Here is a 20,592-nt window from a genome sequence, read left to right on the forward strand (position 1 = left end):
TTTCACAACCTTTTTGTACTAGTGCCCCTTTGGCTCAACGGTTCTTTAAACGCCCAACATGTTACAACAACCCCGGGGATGGATAGATGATGCTTTATTGGGAGGTGGCATCACAACTTTTAAACGTAATGTTTGAAAAACACGTCATAAAAAATTTAAACTTTAAATTGAGTTTAAATAAATTCAGCGAATTTATGTTGAGGGCTTAATAAAATTCGTACCTAGAAAGTAAAAATAACCTCGTTTAAATTGCCAAACATTTTAAATTTGAAGCGAAAACGATAAAAAAGATTTTAAAATTTAAACGAACCGAAACATATGCTACCATAAGGACAAACCAGATTAGCACGCATAAAAAGTTAAGCAGATTTAGTCCACATTGGCAAAACCATATTTTTAAGTGAGCATGACCTGAAATTAATTTGGATGATGATTATTGGTAAAATATATTTAGCAAAACAGGTTATAATTAGAGGAAAATAAAGACTAACACCATAGCAATTTAATAATACCTTAGTCGTATAATTTAACTTAACGATAATGCATTTTTTGTTATTTAAAATTGTTAAAGTGGAAAAAGTATAACAAAAACAAGTTTATTAAAAGATCATGAGCCACCTTCGTATAGTTGTTGTTTTTTAAGTCATTATTATACAGTTTCATATTATTTGCAAAATAATTAAATGAAAGTAATTATTTTGCCCCTCTTTTAATGTAATTTCAATATAAAAATTGCTGTCAACATTGAAAACCATTCTGTAGTCACAAACCAAATTCAATGCAGCCAATTTCGCCAAAATCTACACAGTTGCTCGTTTTATACGATATGGTGCAGCAGGGCTGCGGAGTCAGGAGTCGGACTCGGGAGACCACGATAAAGCTACCCGAGTCCCGAGTCTGGCATGCGCAGTACCAAAATTTTAAAACTGATATGGCTGCCAACTGGAAATTGTAAAGGTGGAATAACATATGATGGAATATTTTCCAACCATATATTGCGAGTGAATGAGTTATACGACACCCCTATAAGTGGATTGCTGACGAAATCGCTTATTTCACCGGAGTCAAACTCGGGACTCGGACTCGGGTTTATTTTTTGGCAGGAGTCGGACTCGGAAGTTGGACTCGGAAGTTGGACTCGGGTTATTTTTGACCGACTCCGCAGCCCTGTGGTGCAGGACAGACTTAGAAATCATTGGTCGCGATTCACATGCTGCTTTTTATGTATAGTGGTCACTACACAGTATATTTGTAGGCTAAAACTGCAGTTGTAGCGTAATTTACATATACACCGAAAAGCCATCGCAGACTCGCCGAATCTGTCGATCTATGATGCAAGCAGAGCAAGCCAGAAAAACAACTTGCCTGCAGTGAGGTTCGAACTCACGACCTCCGGTCAAGCCGGGACCGTCGCTCTACCAACTGAGCTATGCAGGCTCAGAGAGGAGCGAGTCGAGAAACAACCATGCGCCAATACTTGCACATTTTGTTAGTACAAGCAACTTCACACTGGGGGATCATCAGTCCGTATCAATCAATGAAAGACACACACAAACATATGTGTTTAATAACATCTGTGATCTAGCCCCTCGGAAGTTGCTTTATGACCAACGATTACGGCTTCCGTATCAATAGTACACCGAAAAGCCATCGCAGACTCGCCGAATCTGTCGATCTATGATGCAAGCAGAGCAAGCCAGAAAAACAACTGGCCTGCAGTGAGGTTCGAACTCACGACCTCCGGTCAAGCCGGGACCGTCGCTCTACCAACTGAGCTATGCAGGCTCAGAGAGGAGCGAGTCGAGAAACAACCATGCGCCAATACTTGCACATTTTGTTAGTACAAGCAACTTCACACTGGGGGATCATCAGTCCGTATCAATCAATGAAAGACACACACAAACATATGTGTTTAATAACATCTGTGATCTAGCCCCTCGGAAGTTGCTTTATGACCAACGATTACGGCTTCCGTATCAATAGTACACCGAAAAGCCATCGCAGACTCGCCGAATCTGTCGATCTATGATGCAAGCAGAGCAAGCCAGAAAAACAACTGGCCTGCAGTGAGGTTCGAACTCACGACCTCCGGTCAAGCCGGGATCGTCGCTCTACCAACTGAGCTATGCAGGCTCAGAGAGGAGCGAGTCGAGAAACAGTGTGAAGTTGCTTGTACAGTTGGTAGAGCGACGGTCCCGGCTTGACCGGAGGTCGTGAGTTCGAACCTCACTGCAGGCCAGTTGTTTTTCTGGCTTGCTCTGCTTGCATCATAGATCGACAGATTCGGCGAGTCTGCGATGGCTTTTCGGTGTACTATTGATACGGAAGCCGTAATCGTTGGTCATAAAGCAACTTCCGAGGGGCTAGATCACAGATGTTATTAAACACATATGTTTGTGTGTGTCTTTCATTAATTTACATATAGTTCGTGATACGCTAACATTTTATGAACGCCTCTTATATGGGTTTGGTGCCCCAAAAATCAAGAAGACTCGCAAACCCCATGTAACTCTTTAGTGCCCATAGGGAGGCGGGTACAGCACACGTTGGAAAATACTGGTATACAGCATTGGTTACCAAATTACGGGCGGCGGCCTGGTCCGGCCCCGCCGTAAAATCTTTCAGCCCTTACCCTAAATGTCTAAAATACAGTTCATATAATATAGTCTATATTAACGCAAATGTTAGACGGATGCGATATTAAGTTAAATTTTTGAAGCATGTGCCGCTCACCACGTTGCAAGTACTCAGCAGAAGTGTACATCATTCACGACAATTTAATTAAGCTTATTCCTTTAATAAATATTTTTTAATCTTCCTTTGTTCTATCGTAGTTAAGTAAAATAAGATCAACGCAATTTTGTTTTATTCGGCTGCGATCATTCTCACATTATGTCTTTGACTTCTCCGGCTTAGGGTTGTCCGATAAATAGGATCCGAGCCGATATCCCATGCAAAGTGTTATTATGGGTAATCGTCCCTATACCAAACCAATATAGGAGTTTTAACCATGAATTGTTATTAACGCAGTGATTTCTACCTTGAAAGGAAAATTATCAAAAAATGGTAGGTTAACAACCTAAATTCATTAACGCTACAGCAATTTTTGCGTAATAACTTGGAAAAATACTTTTAATCTTTTTTATTTCGTTCTTTTCCCTATTTGAGCATAGTAAGTACATCATTTAGTATCGCATCGAATCGCAATACTTCGAAATATCGGGTATTGGTACCGCATTGAAACGTAAGTATCGAAAATTCGTAATCTGATGGCCCTCTGTTAAAAAAGTTTGGTGACCCTTGGTCAAAAAAACAATAAATTATAGGATAATTCAGGCCTGTATAATTGTTTTAGACATTGTACGGTATATAATTATGTAAAATGTTACAATGTTCTTACAAAATTAAACTGGATCCAGAACTTAACCATGTATAATTGGTTTAAAAACTGTACAATTCAACAGAGATTGGAAATTCCCATATTTAGAGAATAAGGAGGTGCTGTCCAACAATAAAAGATTATAAAATCGTGTAAGACATTCAAATAAAGGGCCATCAAAACACTTCTCCATACGGACGTATCAGAACATTTTTTAAGTATTTTCATTATTTATGGAATAAATTGAATGTCAATTACCCACGATACTTCAACAATTGTGTTTATTCGTAGCTGCACGTAAAACATAAAGGTAAATAAAGCGCAAGATTACCACGTACCTTCCATGGTCCGGACTTCTGTTGAGCATGTTGTGGAGCACCAGCAATGTCCCGTGCTGCCGCAACTCATGCGTGACCTTTATCAACAACGTCACGCAGCGAAGGAGGTGGAAGGCAAAGCTGCCGGGCCTGCAAGTGCAAAGGTCAAATTCAGGTCATTTAATGCAACTTTTAACCGAGAGACTGCTTGGTTCAAGAGGCTTTGTATAAACAAGTTGACTAAAACCTGGGTGCAGCTCACAACCACTTTTGTGGAAATATTCGATCTCCACTGCAACTAAGTAGGATACGAAGCAGACCCGACAACAATTATATAAACGAATATTTTCCAGCACCAATTAAACAAAATTAACGCCTTTCTTAGTTAAACATATCTCAACACTCTTTATGTTCTATATTTAGGGTATGTTAGAAAATTACCTGCACGTAGAAGTTTTTTAAATACCTACGCTAAAGGTTTTGTGTTGATCAAAACAAAAATAAAATATATGTTTTAAATTAGGAACTAAGACTTTAATTGGTCCTTACTGGAGCACAGTCTAACCCGTTTTCAAGATCTTTATTCTTTTGCGACGAAGCTATAGCGAGTGTTTTTAGGATTCATTGTTTTATGAGGTTACTTTGTGACGTCATCCTGGAAAAGTTTCTGCTTCCGACGTTGTCCATGTACAAACATGTACAGTTGAAAAACAGTTAAAAACGAATATTTTCCAGCATCAATTGAACAAAGTATCGCCTTTCTAAGTATATCTCAACACTACATATATTATGTTCTATAGTTAGGGTATGTAATACAATTATCTGCCGTTTTTAAAATACCCACGCTAGAGGTTTTGTGTTGATCAAAACAAAAATAAATTCAACTGTACATGTTTGTAAGGTAGCTCGACAAAAGATAACTTGTATAAATCAAATACTTAGTAGTCCCATTATAAGTGATACATGCTTTAAAACTGTTTGACCACAAAATAGCTGGGACCGTGAGAATATCAGTCATAAAAACATACCGAACATGCATATTATAGGTCTTGCATTTTTTTTATGAAAACATGTACAATAAATTTCGGGCAAAGTGTAGTCTAAAAGTCTCTTAGCAAAAATAATCTACAAAGCCGTGGTCTTCGCGGCACCAAGAGCAAATACTATTTAATAATTCGCCATTTAAACTAAAGTTTGCATTTTAACTATGACTTACGAAACATCTAATTATAACTTATAAGAAACGTATCGTAATTCTCGGAACTGTAGTGGCACGAATCATACAATTCGAGAACCACTGAACTAGACTAATGCACGAAATGGGACATGCTAAAATCTATGGTTTTCAAATATCTGAATACCTAACTATATGTACGGTAAAAAAACGTTAAATTCGGGCCATATGCAAAAATGCAATTTTATTTGTAATGTCTTCAGAACAAATCGTTTTCATGCACGTAAACTAATTTATTATATCCGCGCCTATAATGTTCAGTGTTTATTATTTTTCGGCTTTTAGATGACAAAAAAACGAATTTAATGAATTTGTCTATAGCGCTAAAGTGCAAAATAGTAGGCTTGCTATTTGTTTGCATACTCTAGAATTTTGACGCTAGTTCAATATTTTCTTGTTTTAGTATCCAATTTATATTTTTTTTTACTGTTTACTGTTAAATTATCTTTAAGCCCTATAAAATACCATCACAAATTTATGATGTTTTCATTGTAAATTAACATGTGTTTATGGACTCATTTTAAAATCGCTGTCATTTGCGCACTTTATGTACAATTTTATATTTTATTGCCTTTTAGAGGAAAAAAAAAACATGTGTTAAACTTGCTTATTACAAAGTATTAATGTAACATCTGTCATATGCCGCTCCACAAATCAACTTATAAACAAAAAGACCTTATCACTGCTGGAATTCCATCGACGCAGCGTTACAAAACAAACAAAAACGTATTTTAATGAAATAAACTCCCACCGGTCAATGTCGTCCATGGGAATTCTCCACACTCCATTGAACAAATTTGTCTTGTTGCGATCGGACAATAGACCGGGAGCCGGCATGTGCCAATGTTGTTGCCAAGACGACGAACACCCGTACAGGAGATCGCGAGACCAGGTCAAGTGCTGCAAGTAGAAATTGGGTATTAAAAAGTGGGGTTTATTGTCCTCAAACTCTCTAACTCTCCTGTCGAACTAGGAGCGTAGTTTACAGAAAATTGGGTGTGCAACTACATGGCATTGTGGAAATAGCAGTCCCATTTAAATCCAGCCCACTTACCTTTCTTTTAGGTTCAGAATCGTAGTAGAGACGAGCAAGATGGTAGATTGACTTGCTGTGCTGCGGAAATCTGTGCAAGCAGAGGCGGAATGCTGATTCGCACGCATCGATTATCGACAAGCAATGCTCCCTGTGTCGAAACTCGTCACATGACGTCATTGATTGTGCTTGTGTTCCGCCCTCGAAGCGGCCTTAACGAATACGTATTGTACTAACAAATACTTAGTGACGAAAGCGGAAGCGTCTAAAGAAAAAGGGTCACGTGAATGAGTAAGCTTCCCACGAACAAACATACAATGTGTTGGAATCAAATCTGACATCAAGGACTCCTTTTACTAAATTTACCGCCGTGCCTGGTAACAAATTACAACATCGGTAACCATAACCGATTATATTACTATCGTTTAACCGCTAAACGTTAGCGGTTTGACAATCCTGACCTGTGTTATTGCGACTTTTGTCCTCATAAGACGTCGCCGTGCTTTCGATTTTGATTTCAGCTGACGCAGTTGTGTTTTGACTATCGATTGGCCCTTCATTTAAAGTGGTGCTGCCGCAGGTGGACGCATCGGGAGACTGGGCGGATGAAGAAGGCGTTTGGTCGTCTGTAAAGAAAAGCATTCAAAACGGATCTCGGTTAAATTAAGCACGATAGTCATGATTTTGCAAACTAAAAAATCGGCAAAAAATAAACTTGGCTGTAGAAAAAAACGATACTTGTGTCGAAATGCCAAACTTAAATGGGGCGATAAAAACAAACACAACATTTTTCAAACCATTTTTTTCGTCAGTTTCCAGGTGCAAAGCTTGCAGAACCGAATCCGGTAACAACGACCCCATCGTTAGGTCGCAAGACTCCGATGTTGCGGCCAACTTAGAAGGTTGGTACTGCTGCATAAGAAAATTTTAATAAAAATGGACTCCTTTGAAGAAAGAGGTAACCCTAAAAGGTGCTAGTATTGAGCATTAGGTTTTTCCAATAGTAATGCATTAAACATTTAATATCACGAATATAGAAACATCAGAACAGTTTACCTTGAATAGGTAAAATCATTGCAACTGAAAACAAGACAAAATGCCTACCTTGTCTTCGTCTTGCACAGACGAGCTGTTATACGACGACTTAAATTCTTCTCTATGAACGAACGGGCTTTTTGACATTTCCTCAACTGTGTCTAAACAATAATAGCAATAAATGGTCCAATTAGTATCGGCAACATACCAAGATTGTACCTTGTAAGGTACACGTCTGACAGATATATTTTTTAATAAGTTGATTCAACACTTTACTGATGGCCATGTAAGTCAAATCCGCAATGCCAATGGATTAAAAAATGTATTAAAATCAGTTTAACTACGAAATATGGATCATGAAAGAAGATCCTAATAAACTATTGACTTTTATTTAACCTCTGCACCATGGATCAAATTGGTTTATTAACAACATTGTTTAAGGCCATCTGTGTTAATCCAGAACTAACGAAGTACACACTTAATCGTAAACTAATATAAATATAATAAAATAAACATTCTTTGTTAAAAGAAAGATATATCCGAATATAAAACACCTTTCATAAAGACAACGTCGCCTTCTGTGACATCATATTCCACTGAATCACCGTTAACTATTTTCCTAGCTAAAAGATATTTCAAGATTGAAGCATGGACTCGAAAATGCATCTCTAGCGCCTCTACCGACATGTCATTGACTGTTCCGTATTTGGGCTGAATACGTTTTGGATATCTAAAAAAGAAACAGTTACTTACATATAAACTATACCATTATCTGAGCCGAAACCCTTTTTAAGCCGGTTCGTACGAGAGTTGTTTATGCTAGACTAAAAGAAGTTGACAAACATTATGGGATGAAACCTTTTTTGCGACACTTTGAGTGACAGACTAATGTTATCCAGGTAGAGGCACACACGTGGCTCCATTCCCCTAAGTACCTTGCTTGGCGACGATGCAGTATTTCGGCAGCGGACTGGTACAGCGGTATAAAGGTTTTAAGTGGTTTTCCCTCTTTTTCGGCCAGCTTCCCCAGCATATAATCGATGAGCCATTCCTCTCCGTAAATCTCGTCGCTCTTTGAAACAGGTGTCGTTATACTTTGCTTACACGTTTTAACAACATACCACACAATACGCTGTAAAACATACGTCGCATTCACGGACAGCCTCAAACGCCTTCCGTGAAGTCGCCAGCATTTCGGTGTCTTTCTTTTGAAGTAGTGCACTATCCATGTGTTCTGAGCTTGTAGGGCCCCGCTTAAACCGTCTAAAACCATTCGGAAAAACATGCATGATGATTGTATTATTAAAAAATTGTTCTGAAGAAACTTAGAAGATCACGGTTAATTACGACTTTAATAAAAAACATTCCAAAATTAGTTAGATTCAAGTTCTACTCAAAAGTAACTTAGAACTACCTGGAATACAAGGCGTGCATCCAGTAGGCATGTGAACCATACTCGATTCGAAGCTTGACGTTACTGGATTCGAAGTTGAGCGCTCGTCGAAAGCATAACAGCGCTACCAAGCCCTTCTTCTCAGTCCCGCTGTCCGAAATCTGCTAGCAATGCAAACCTGGACTTGAATGGGGGATAATGCGGTAAGTTAGGAGTTTCTAAAAAAACTTTTAAGCCTCTTGATAACGCCGGTTATCTATAATTTTCTAATGTTAATCCCAACAAAATCATTTCGCAAAACAAAGGGAAGGATATATATCATACTAAACAACCCAAAATGGTACGTGGGCCACGGCTTTCGCCAATCATTACAATAATTATGTGTGTTTGCGAAAAACACAAACAGTGCACACCTATTTCATAGAAATGGAAAACCAAAAAATGTTATTATGTCGTTGTTGCCTAATTGCAAACAATCAATCAGAGCGATCTTAGAACAAGTAAAAGGCTTTGCAAAAGAGTGCAAATGTTTGAAAAGATTTTGTGATACGCTGGTACAAACCTTATGTTGCGATTTTTTCGACTCGCACAGACGAAGCCTGTCGTCTGTTTGACTTGACCGGGCCAAAGCCATCCCCGCCCAGGAGTCAAATCTGTTTCACATAACATTTGACATTATTTACCACAAGCATGCCTCAAGTAAAAATATATATTGATGTACTACGTTGCAATTCGTTTTTCAAATAATATTTTTGTGGTATAAAAAATAAAAAGACAATAACCTGACAGGATTTATACGCAGGTCCAGCGTATAATATTTCACCGCTTTTGTCATTTCGTTGTTCTTGAAGTTATAGTCGCCCAACAGGTAGTACATGTCGCCAAGCATGGCCACTTGCGAGTCGCCGTCCACTGGGTGCTGCTTTAAAGAAGCACTGACGTCATCAAGGTCGGATTCGATGAACGCAGTGACGTCAGCTTCTGTGTTCGGCACCTTCGCCTGCTTATAGGGTAAGAAAAAAATGCAATAATAGGGGGAAAGACTAGGTATATGTCGTTACAAAATAGTTACTAAATAAATATCGAGCAAATTTACTTTGGTCTTTGTTACCCAAAACTTATCAAACTATATGACATTTATTAAATTATATATCTCTTTAATCTAGTGGTCGGTAAACTTTTCGTCGAGGTCGGAAATACTGTCATGGTGTTCAAGCCCACTACGTAAAGCGAATCCGACAGGGGAGGACCTAGAATGTAGTTTGAGTTGGTGGTAATGAAAAAATTACGCCACTATTAATTTTAAAAACACAGTTTGTTCTCAAGCGAGCGAAACTCGTGCGCAAATATTCAGCTCAAGTCTAATCGCGCGTAGCAATAAAAAATGTGTGTATTCGTTTTCCATTAACATAACTTAAATTAAGATGGATATAAATTATGACTGCGGCACATAAAATGTGTTCGAATATTGAAATCACGGCATTTATAGCCAAATTAACAGAATTTGTAGAATAAATGAGTCACACCGCTCAAGATGCCATAAAATTCATAGCGCCTTTGAGCTGAATTGATTTAATTAAAACGGCAAAAGTTATCAATAAAAAATTTCGTACACCCATAGTAAACTTGACTAAACGTATAGCTGGGGCGGGATATGGTTTGGTGGTCCTATGAAGTAACTATGAGCAATTGAGCATAAATAAAAACTCCTAACCACACAAACTTAAAAAAACAGTATGAAGAACAAAATAATGTACGACTATCACGTGGTCCACAACTACATGATAAAACTCAAATAAAAAATAGCTCGAGGGACACAAAATATGGCTAAAAAGGCACACAGTTGGGCCGCGGCTCACAGTTATGCGACCAATGCTCTAATCAGTCGCATGATAACAAAAACTAGAGGGAATAGTAGTTATTACAAGGGCGTACCTAGAAAAAGTGGTACGTGGACAAACCCTAGATACGCGCTGGGTTATAAAACATGTGTTTTGTTACTTTCGGTACAAAACAGTTATGCTGTTTCAAAACTAATAATGTAAATGATACTTAACTCGAGTAAAGTTTTATTACATACCATAGCCAACTGCAAATTGACAACATTTCACATTTTACGTTCCACCCTTGCCTAACGCAAATTGACCAACTTTCAGCAAACAAAGTGTTGCCTACCAATAGATCATGTGGAACGGCGGATAGAGCTCGGATTAAGAGCTGCGAAATCTCCAGCGAGACGCTGAGGGCTTTAAAGCTGTCGAATTCCGGTAGAGGTACGGGACGGAAAAACTCAAACATGAGCAAGTAATCTTCCCAAGTCGGATTCGTCAGCCTGAATATCGTATCAAAAAAGTAACATAATATAAAAAGGGGCGTGTCTTTATGGAATCCAAAACCATTGGCAGCAGGTTTTTGCCTGTCGATCACTGTTCCGCTGACGCGTATATAAACAAATAAAACTCAACCTGAGTAAAACCAGGATCAGACATTTTGTATATTCGTATATTCCTTTAGCAGATTGTCTGATCCTGGTTTTACTCAGGTTTTTTTAACTTTGAGTTTTATCTGTTTAAAAAAGTAACATGGCATTTAGAGATTATAAAACTACTGTAACAAAATCGTCAATCTCCGTATGTATGCTAAATTGACTTTATTTTGTCATAGCAACGGCCAACACAAGTTTTCGCACAAAGCCAGTCGTTCATAGGATATTTCAGGGCTTATGAGTCCTAAAGGGCCTTCATTTTTTTCGAATTTGGCTCCTTTTTGTGAGATATTCGAAATTGAAAATATTTTATAAATTGTCAACCGAGGGCTTTTTATATCCTTTTGACAAAGGTTAAAATGATGCAATTTTCAAGTCCCGAAATAAGGGCGTCAAAAAACGGGGAGGTTACATTAGGATGAATGTCACACAAATGTAGTTGATGGAGAGCATGGCAAACGGTTTCGTCAAGAGCTCAAGACACTAAAAGAAAGGAACAAGGACAAACAGGCTTTTATTATAATATATGGTTATAAAGTCTGATAGCAATATTTCGAAAATTACAACCGGTAAAACTACAGATTTGAACAAATTAAGTGCACTTTTAGAATAAGGGCCCTTATTTATTCTAAAACGACTCTCATATGACACGGCTTGAATTTCTATTTTGTTCACCAGTGTAATTAGTGGCTATCAGTCAGTTGTTCTATATATACCTAAATGTTATTAAGTCTGACTTTTATCAGAGTATGAATTTCTGTTATTTTACAAATCAAAAAACAAGAAACACACACCGAATTTAATAACTTGTTTTGGGTATGATTTTAAAATGACTTGCATATCGCGACTTGAAGAAATACAACGAAACGCAGTTGTTTTAAGTCAAAGCGTTGACGCAGGTAAAACGAGATTTTAATCGTTGAATTATTTACCAAGATTATGAGGCAAAAAACAGGGGAGGTACAAAAAAATATAGCATCGTAAAAAGTAGACCTAAATCTGTAATTACAGACCTTTTTTGCTTTAATAACTGTGATTGGCAAAATCGTGACAAAACGGATCGTTAAATTCTACTTTTTAAACAGTTCTAAATTCAGACACACTAAATCCAATCAATAGAATACATAAATATCAACCAAATAGCAAACATCGTGAAAATAGGTACGGGAAGATTTATATCAAAATGTAATTTTTATAGATTTTCTAAAATGACACAAATATATGCTGGACATTGTAAAACATTCAGGATTATATATGATAAAGTTTACAGATTAACAAACCATACATAAACAATCTGAAGACCTATAAATATCTCAGGTGAGACCATATGTGGTCAACTGGTCATTGCATCCACAAAATGAAAATGGTAATAATCTAGTACTTACTTTACGTTATGGTCTTGCAAGTAGCGAACTTTCCCCTTGTTCGGAAATCCAAACAAACAACAGAAACACTGTTCAACCATGCGTGACGATTCCGAAGCCAGCGAACCGCGAATATTTTTTCGTATGCTGAAAACATAAATAGTTTAGGATGCGCATTGCGCAGGTCTGTAGGTGTATGACAGGTGTATGACAGTCTTGGTCTGGTACATACGATTGCAATGCGGGCAATTTGATTTTGCTAGCCTAACTACAAATTCTCGACAGTACGATAGTATGTGTTCCACTGTCCATGTCAAATGTTCTTTTGGCAAGAACGAGGTTACAGTTACACGTGACTCCGCGAGTAAGGTTTAGTTAACATACTGCAGCTTTTGTTACGACTGACGGTGTTATCGCGCTTTTTAAGAAAATAACAGAAGCAAAATAACACACAATAGACTTAATTAATCGAAACGCACCGTTTAAAACGAATGTGGTATTCCTTGATTATGAAGCGTGAAAGACCGCCATCAGAAAGACAACATAAACCTGTATAAAAATATGTCATTAAAACATCATTTATAGGAGCAACATTACTCAATAAATAGGGACATACTTTTTTGACCTCTTTATAGAATCCCAAAACAAATTTATCGTTATAAAAAAAATATAAAATAGATTTCACAGGAAGGTTGTTTTAAAAAAGTGCTTGGTTTAAACAACAAAAAAAATGATTTATAAACAGCGGAAAATAAAGGACAAAAAAATGGAATGCACCTCTTTCCCCAGTCCACTGGTGGGCGATATCGAGCAGATAAAATGACGTGGGAAGCTCGGTGAGATTTGGGTCGAGGAAGTCCACATCGCGCTCTTCGTACTTTAGTAGTCTGATTTATCGCGTTAGATAAGATAAATAAGGATAAACTATCATAAGCTCCAATAATCATGTTACGATAACATGATTATGTTGGTTTATTCCCTCTAAATTTTTCATAAAATAGAAAAATATGTACTTTTACAGCTAAAATGAATTATAGTTACACTCACAACGTATCTAATAACATACTTCTTGAATATTTATACGTTTGTAAGTGGGCATGGTATAACAAAGCCAAGCTTTATGATACCAAAATGTTAAGCAACGTTAGCTCCGAATTGGTAAAAAATTAAAACCGTTAAGGCTTTCGCACAACTAATGTAAAAAGATCAATAAAACATTAGAAAAACATTACTTGTACAGCAACAGCCACGTAAGCACAGCCAGGTTGAGTGAGTTTGCTTTAGCTAGAAACGACTGGCCTTCGTCCAACTCACTGAACACGAAGCCGATGGCAGACACCAGAGCCTGGGCCAACCTGGCGCGAACACCCTGGCTCACTTGGCCCAAACACTCGGGCGACATAGACACGAGCCGATCGGTGACTTAAATAAGAAAACAATGTATTAAAGCCATTATCAAATTCGCATTACAAACTATCATATTCGTTTTGTGCAGTGTTTTTGATCCTATAACGAGAAACTTAAATACGGTTACTGTAAGTTTAGTGCGCAAGATCCCGGTAGACTTACAATCGTGGGATCACGTTCATTTTAAAGAATCGATTAAACAGTTAGCGGTTCCCTGTAGCCGGCTATTCTTTGCAAGCAAGATCCGTAGTGCAACCAGAAACGTCAAAAACTGAATTTAATTTTAGGAATTTTGTCATGCAAATGCGCATCAAAGGATTTCGATTATATTCGATTTTGCAAAACTACAGCATACTTTGCACGGCAACGTGTAAAGTCATAGTCCATTCTTTTGCACTCCTCTTGCTTTCTGTCACTTTTTCTGAGGTGGTTTCCCTTCCGCTCATGATCGTCTGCGTCAATTAGTGAACAAATTAAGAGCAGTGTAAAGAAAAACACAAGTTCCTGTATCGTGAATAAATACATATAAATCAGCATATGCGTTAGGATTTTAGTGCCCCGGTAAACTTGACTTCTCAAATTAGACTGTATGAACAGATAATTTTGATTTCGGATTGTAAAGGTACATTATGCCACACCTGTACAGCCGCAATCAAAATTATGTACTGTTTACACGATGTACAGATTTCTTAACAAGAGTGTGTTTGGTAAAAAAGACTAATGCCAGTAGCATGAAGGAGGTTCAGGGGCGATCCTTTCGGTCAACAGATATTTGTGTTACCTACTTGATTACTAATAGTAACCCGTTTTTGGTAGCCAGGATGCGTAGCTAAATTTAAAGATATTTCATACACCAATACTATTACGAATATAAGACATCACTAAAAAAACACCTTGCTGATCTGAGCGTTGAGTATAACTTCAGACATAGCGAAGCTGGCGCTGGTCACCAAACCAACAACGTCGCCCACTTTTTCGTGCGAAATTAACAGCTGGCGGATCTGGCGCGGTCGTTCGGAATTGCGAGACACTTCAGGCGTGCACTTGAGCGTTTTGCCCAACATTTTGATGACATCATTGTAACATTCGCTCTCAAACATTCGCTTGACGTCATCGAGAACTTGTTTGCTGAATTTTTGATAAAAAAATTGTTCGTTTTAGTAAGGCCAACATTTAATTGTACACACCGTAAAAACCAACCTTTTGAGATAATCGAGTCGACGATCAATGGCCTTCAGAGAAATCGTCGGGCTACATTTTTGGTTGGGAAGAACTAATTGGAAGCTTTGTAGTTCACCAGAGGTTTCACATTTGGGCTGTTTTGGTTCAACTACCTTTTCAATGATTTCTATTAACAAAAAATAAGTTAAAATCGCAATTTAAGATATGAAAACATGTTAGATTAGGTAAAAAATTATGTTACTTTTAAAAGAAAAATCGACTTAGCATCAGGAAGGTTACATTTGATAACTTTAGTTAAGAAAGGTCGATAAATTTGTGTTAAATCCTTCTAAACCTTTGCAGACATTAAGGTCATTGATGGCCTTCTCGCCAAGACCGTGCTCCTCAAAATGCCTGGATCTCGCGCAGAGCAGCCGAAGAGAGAAGTGGGATAAGTCCTGATGGGGATAATCTCCCCTTGAGCGAAACAGTGAGGGGTGATCCAAGGCACTAACAAGGTACATCAGGTGATTCTCAAGCTTTCCCGGAGCAATGCCTGAAACAACGACCGATAGAGTGATTTCGATAAAAAAGCGTTAGGTACATCTGTAATGAAATGTTCAGAAAAAAATCAACAATCGAAGGTAATCCGTTTATCCTAAAAATAGGCAAACGGTTTAGGTGAACTTGAGATTCAAGTAAACTAGCGAATCAACTAAGTATGGTAGTAATTTAAAACCGAAAAGTTCAGAAAATATTTACCATTCAAAATGTAGCCCGAAATATGGGTCAATGAACAATGACCTCAACCGCTAAATAACGCTATCGTGGTAACTCCGAAATGTTTTAGTAAGTGAATTGATCCAATGATAACTAAAACTTTACGCCAAAAAATAATTTACAGGTTAAAAATGACTTGTTTTAAGTAAGACAAATTATTTAGTTGAAACTTTTGCATGCTAAATAAAATTTATCCAAAAAAATTCAGTGATGCTGTTTAAACACCAGGTTTTAGGATTTATACAAAACGATATTTTCTACAACTAAGGTACACCTGGAGTTAGTTGATTTTTTCACCACACCTGTTTCACACTGGACGTTACGAAATGTTTAATAGTACTTAAAATATTTACCATAGAAACATCATGATAAACATGCCCTTTTTCAGTATATCGAGTGACTATAAGGAATAAATTTAAAAGGTTTAAAAGCTGCTTACCATGTTGGATTTTAAGCTTCTTTTCGTTACAATCTATTTGAGCCTCGACACAACTGAGGATGTTGTAAACGATTTCCCGATAACGTCTACCAAGGTGAAAAATATTATTAAATGATGGTAATTGATTCGCAAAATTAGTTTTAATATATTCCTGGCGATTTAACAGCAACATTATTTTGGTAAAATTTATGAAACGCTTGATTTTAGTAATCCTAAGATATCTGTAGCATAGCTAAGCAAGGAACATGTGCAACGAAAAACACTTATTTTAAACTTATATACTTGTTTTACGTTAGGAAAAAGATTTTTGTGAAATATGATTCAAAAAAACATAAACCTTTAAGCTTTAAGGTTACGCTAGATTATCAGAACGTATTCGAAATATTCTTTTTTTATGGCATAACAAAATGATAACGTGCTATAGCAAATTAGGTTCTATTTTAACATGGTATACGCCCAAAAACACACTGGAAAAAACTAAGCAAGCATGAAAAAATCAACAGGTACTTTAAAATTGCCAAAAAAACAAACAAATACATTTTTTCCTCGTCAGATCGTAGATCTTCGAGCTCATTGTACTGAATATGCGCCTGGGATCGAGCAAACACTTGAAGCAATGTCTCTCTCGTTCCACTCGGTAATTGCATTAGGACCTGCATATCAGGTGATCAAATATTTATATAAACAATTTTTATCTTTAAAACCATTACACCATATCTATAGAAATACACCACATATTAACTTGAAATATTAGATAAAAAAATTAAAAATGCTAATAGAGAGTGTTGGCTTCTTCAGAAAACATTGTATTTACATTTCTATGCAGCTTTGCTGTGTTACATTTAAGGCCTTTATCGAATTAGGTAATACAGTACGTAGATTTTAATTACCCTGGTTAAAAAGGGCAAAACATCCTGACAACTTTATTGAGTTTAATCCAATAGTACGAAGAGTTATTTGCGTTACATCACATTCAATATATATTTTTTATGCTGGTATGCATTAATGTTTTAGGAAGTGGCTATAAATAGCCATTGATTTGAATTTTACCATTTGTAGTTTAATTTTTTGTTTCAATGGACAATTGTTAGAAAAATGATTTTTTTTTAATTGGCGTTTTGTCGTAAAGAATCTATTTTTAAAATTTAAATTTTTAGAATACTTTGATATGTTGGTTTGAACGGCCCTGCTTTGCCAAATTTAAGTTTGGCAATGGTCTGTAAGTTGAGCCATTAACTCATTGGTCAAGATCATAGGATACAAGCGAAACTTACTTTTGTAGACAAAATAAGGCAGAAGTTATCCATAAGGCTAACGATGGTCTTGTTTTGATTCGAAGTTATGAACTCCAAGACGTCACTGGCTTCAGCCAGGTCTTCGTACACCATTGAGCGTTTGACGTCAGATGCAGTATTGTCCGAAAGCGACTGCGCCGCCTTCGATTTTGACGATCCTACGTAATACGGCTATGGTAAGAAATGCTGTGTAGCCCAAGTGCGCGAAAAAAATTAACTATTAGGCCATTAGGGTATTAGCGACACAGCACATTATCGCATTTTAAGGAGAGGTTAAAGTAAAAGCCTTTATTGTGCCTCCACATGCCAACATATCATGCCCCTTGGCACACATAACTGTCATCCTTTGTAATACATCTATGCTAAAGGGGCACGCCGAACATTGTATACCTGATACTCAGCAAAAGCACTGTTCTGTCTATCATTTAAAAAATGTTTTGTTGCGTAGTAGAGAAAGCATACTTGCCTTGTGATTTTAAATCAATCTCGATAGAAGTCAACTCGACCGGAAGAAGTCTGGCAATTTTAGAGCGGTAGTCGGTTTGCAATATGGGAACAGCGGCCACTTCCAACACCTAAGCAAAGTGATCGCGCAAAAAGAGTAATTACACATCTGATTGTGAGATCCAGTTTACAGAAGAGAAACAAACTAACTAACTATAATAAAAATATGTATAATAAAAAAAATAAAGCACACCTGCTTCTTTTTAGACGACACACGCACACGAGTTGATCTCCTTTTTTCATGTTCCTCTCTAAAAAAATCAGAAAAAAAATATTTTAAAGAATACAACCAATATTGATTTTCATTTAATCTACATGGATCTAAATAACTAAACTTTGTGAAAACACTAATCCCATGTTTGTAAATCACTTGGTCATTTGCAAACTTACAGAGCTTCAGCCAATGTGTTCCGTTTTCTTTTGGCCGCTTTCCTCGGCTTGTGACAAGTCAACGCTGAGTTTTGCGACATCCCGGGCTTAGATCCTGGAAAGTTACCATTTAAAAAAAAAACTAAAAATCTGGTTGAAAGTTGTTACGCTATTCACAGTGTTGTGACCACACAATAAGACCTACATCAAGGCAACAATATCTAAAGCAGAATAATCTATAATACCATCGCGTTAAGACCAACGATATAATAAAGCCAAATACATAGTAATATCAACGACAGAATAATTAGAATCGTCTAAATAAGACCTAAATACCTAAACCTGTCGGGATCCTTTGGCACCAGATTGTTTGACCCTATTTGGGGTTAGTGGCGGGTAACGGTAGAGGTTAGAAATGTATAGGCCTGAATATGGCCATTTAGGTCTTATTCCGACGGATTTAGGACTTATTCCGATTTAGTCGTTATTACGACTATTAGGTATTAGTCCTACTTTGGTCTTATTCCAAACTGTGTTTTATTCCAATGTTAATGTTGTTCTTATTTCGGTCTTACGGCCGATAATTACAAGCAATCACATTTTTTACTCATTTTTAGTTAATTTAATGTGTTTTTTAATTTGGGTTAGTTTTGAAATGCATATCTTTGGTATTCGAAAAGAAATTGACAAACGAACAAAACTCACAAACCTACTACTATATTTGCAAATGAACGCACGATTTTGGTGTTTAAACTAAAAAACATGTAAATTTTGTTCTTTCTTTCTTTGCTTTCTTTCTTTTGAGTAACATAACCTCAAAATAATTTCATTGTTAATGTCACAACTCACAATGTTAGGTTATTCAGATAAAATCAGATTTGCTCTGTTGGCTCATTGTGCTTATCACTCAGAAGTCAATTACAACAGAGGTCCGCAAACACTTTTGGCGCGATTAAAATTACTAGTACCGAGGTCTCGCTACTTGTCATTCGGATGACAAATATGATTTAGCAATCAATATGTGTTCCTGTGGTTGTGGTGTAGCCCCACCAACTCCCCGCTATAAGCCCTTCAACCCCCGTCCGCTACTTAGCTTAGTGCAATAATTCCTGGAAAGGTGTGTATTGTTTTTAGGCGCGCCTCACTAAAAATGCCCGACGTCTCGCAATCGTTTTAGGAAACTCAACAATCAACATTATAAAGCGCGGATCTAAGTTCTTTTTAAAGACTATATAAATGTTAAGACAAACGTCGGCACCCTTAACCTAGTCGAACCAAACTCTGCATGTTCTCGGCGGGCCGTATTACATTTCCACTAACAATTTTGTTAAAAACGTGTGTTAAGCACTTTAATATAATACCTTTTAATCAGGGACGGACCTAAATGTTTGATCCAGTTGAAAATGAGTCTAGTTATACTACAAAAGGAAGCAACGCGCGCAGCGCAAAAAAAAAACAATGGGTTTGTTTGGTTTAAATTGGGAAACCTTATAATTTACAAGGAAACGTGACGCATTTGGCGCACACAAAATAAAATGTGAAAATATTTCTTATACTCTTTTTGTTAATGTTTATCATAAAATAATATATCAGCGAAATTTGGAGAAAACTAGATTTTAAAGAGTTTCATGCTACGAAACATTTCCTACTCATGTTGTCATGTGCCGTCACCTTTGGTCTGAGAAGACTCGATCAAAACGCAAATATAATTTAAAGTCAAATTAAATACGCGCAATTTTGTGTATAGAAAATTTTTTGTATTTTCGTTTAGTTAATACAGTTAAAAATATCGGTCATGGCCTTGTGTACGGGCCGAATGATTTTCATTGGAGGGCTGGATCCGACCTGTGGGCAGTAGGTTGCCGACCTCTGTTTAAAGACATGATGTTACAAAAATAAACCAAAAAGCAATATCTTAACACAAGGACATTAATCAACCCTGTTCAAAAGACGTTAAACAACCCCGCTTTAAGAAGAGTGCTTTTAAAACACATACTAGGAAGTAATTCCAGATTTAGGCTCAGCAGATCAGTTTGGTGTGATAATGGCCAAAATAGTGTTGGTTTGCAAGCGCTCTTTCCCATCACCTGGATCGAGCGAAGGTCTCGCGACATTTACGCGTCTTAGTGTATATATTTCACGTGACAATTCTAGTCGCGCTCAAAGTAAGACGGCTCTCTTGTATATAATTCAATGTACTAATAGAAACAATTAAAAAACTTACCAAATATAGGCCGCTATTACAATATATATTAAGGCTTTCGCGACCCAAATTTGGGTCGTGACCCACTATTTGCGGACTCCAGAATTAGAAGACAGAAAAGGGTAACATATACAATTCATTACGCCGCCGCGGGTGTTGATGAGTTTTTAAAGGGTGCCGTCAACAAAAAGTTT

The 20,592-nt window shown here is 37.1% G+C and overlaps 1 protein-coding gene and 3 non-coding genes across 5 annotated transcripts in view; all 4 read right to left on the reverse strand.

Moving 5' to 3' along the window:
- The window catches only part of LOC146148400 (calcineurin-binding protein cabin-1-like), a 49,539-nt gene that overhangs the window by 25,055 nt on the left and 3,892 nt on the right, over positions 1-20,592 (reverse strand). The window contains exons 11-37 of one of the 2 annotated variants that reach the window (XM_083386939.1): positions 18,217-18,310; positions 18,020-18,077; positions 17,789-17,897; positions 17,302-17,480; positions 16,565-16,680; positions 16,028-16,113; positions 15,164-15,364; positions 14,848-14,995; positions 14,541-14,775; positions 14,003-14,099; positions 13,473-13,662; positions 13,018-13,127; positions 12,720-12,789; positions 12,262-12,387; positions 10,567-10,723; positions 9,174-9,391; positions 8,954-9,044; positions 8,413-8,552; positions 8,144-8,261; positions 7,934-8,070; positions 7,553-7,728; positions 7,068-7,159; positions 6,761-6,875; positions 6,425-6,589; positions 5,985-6,175; positions 5,682-5,830; positions 3,718-3,846 (exon numbers count right to left, since the gene is read on the reverse strand). In XM_083386939.1, coding sequence (XP_083243065.1) covers positions 3,718-3,846; positions 5,682-5,830; positions 5,985-6,175; positions 6,425-6,589; positions 6,761-6,875; positions 7,068-7,159; positions 7,553-7,728; positions 7,934-8,070; positions 8,144-8,261; positions 8,413-8,552; positions 8,954-9,044; positions 9,174-9,391; positions 10,567-10,723; positions 12,262-12,387; positions 12,720-12,789; positions 13,018-13,127; positions 13,473-13,662; positions 14,003-14,099; positions 14,541-14,775; positions 14,848-14,995; positions 15,164-15,364; positions 16,028-16,113; positions 16,565-16,680; positions 17,302-17,480; positions 17,789-17,897; positions 18,020-18,077; positions 18,217-18,310 — 3,697 coding nt within the window. Of the gene's footprint in view, positions 1-3,717; positions 3,847-5,681; positions 5,831-5,984; positions 6,176-6,424; positions 6,590-6,760; positions 6,876-7,067; positions 7,160-7,552; positions 7,729-7,933; positions 8,071-8,143; positions 8,262-8,412; positions 8,553-8,953; positions 9,045-9,173; positions 9,395-10,566; positions 10,724-12,261; positions 12,388-12,719; positions 12,790-13,017; positions 13,128-13,472; positions 13,663-14,002; positions 14,100-14,540; positions 14,776-14,847; positions 14,996-15,163; positions 15,365-16,027; positions 16,114-16,564; positions 16,681-17,301; positions 17,481-17,788; positions 17,898-18,019; positions 18,078-18,216; positions 18,311-20,592 lie in introns of both variants that reach the window. The other variant, XM_083386938.1, reaches the window with a different exon arrangement.
- On the reverse strand, positions 1,363-1,437 carry Trnaa-ggc (transfer RNA alanine (anticodon GGC)). The gene has a single exon. It is a non-coding gene; the product is annotated as a tRNA-Ala (tRNA).
- On the reverse strand, positions 1,711-1,785 carry Trnaa-ggc (transfer RNA alanine (anticodon GGC)). The gene has a single exon. It is a non-coding gene; the product is annotated as a tRNA-Ala (tRNA).
- Positions 2,059-2,133, reverse strand: Trnaq-uug (transfer RNA glutamine (anticodon UUG)). The gene has a single exon. It is a non-coding gene; the product is annotated as a tRNA-Gln (tRNA).

This window comes from Ascidiella aspersa, chromosome 4 (genome assembly GCF_963924565.1).
Source record: "Ascidiella aspersa chromosome 4, kaAscAspe10.2, whole genome shotgun sequence".
Classification (NCBI taxonomy): Eukaryota; Metazoa; Chordata; class Ascidiacea; order Phlebobranchia; family Ascidiidae; genus Ascidiella; species Ascidiella aspersa.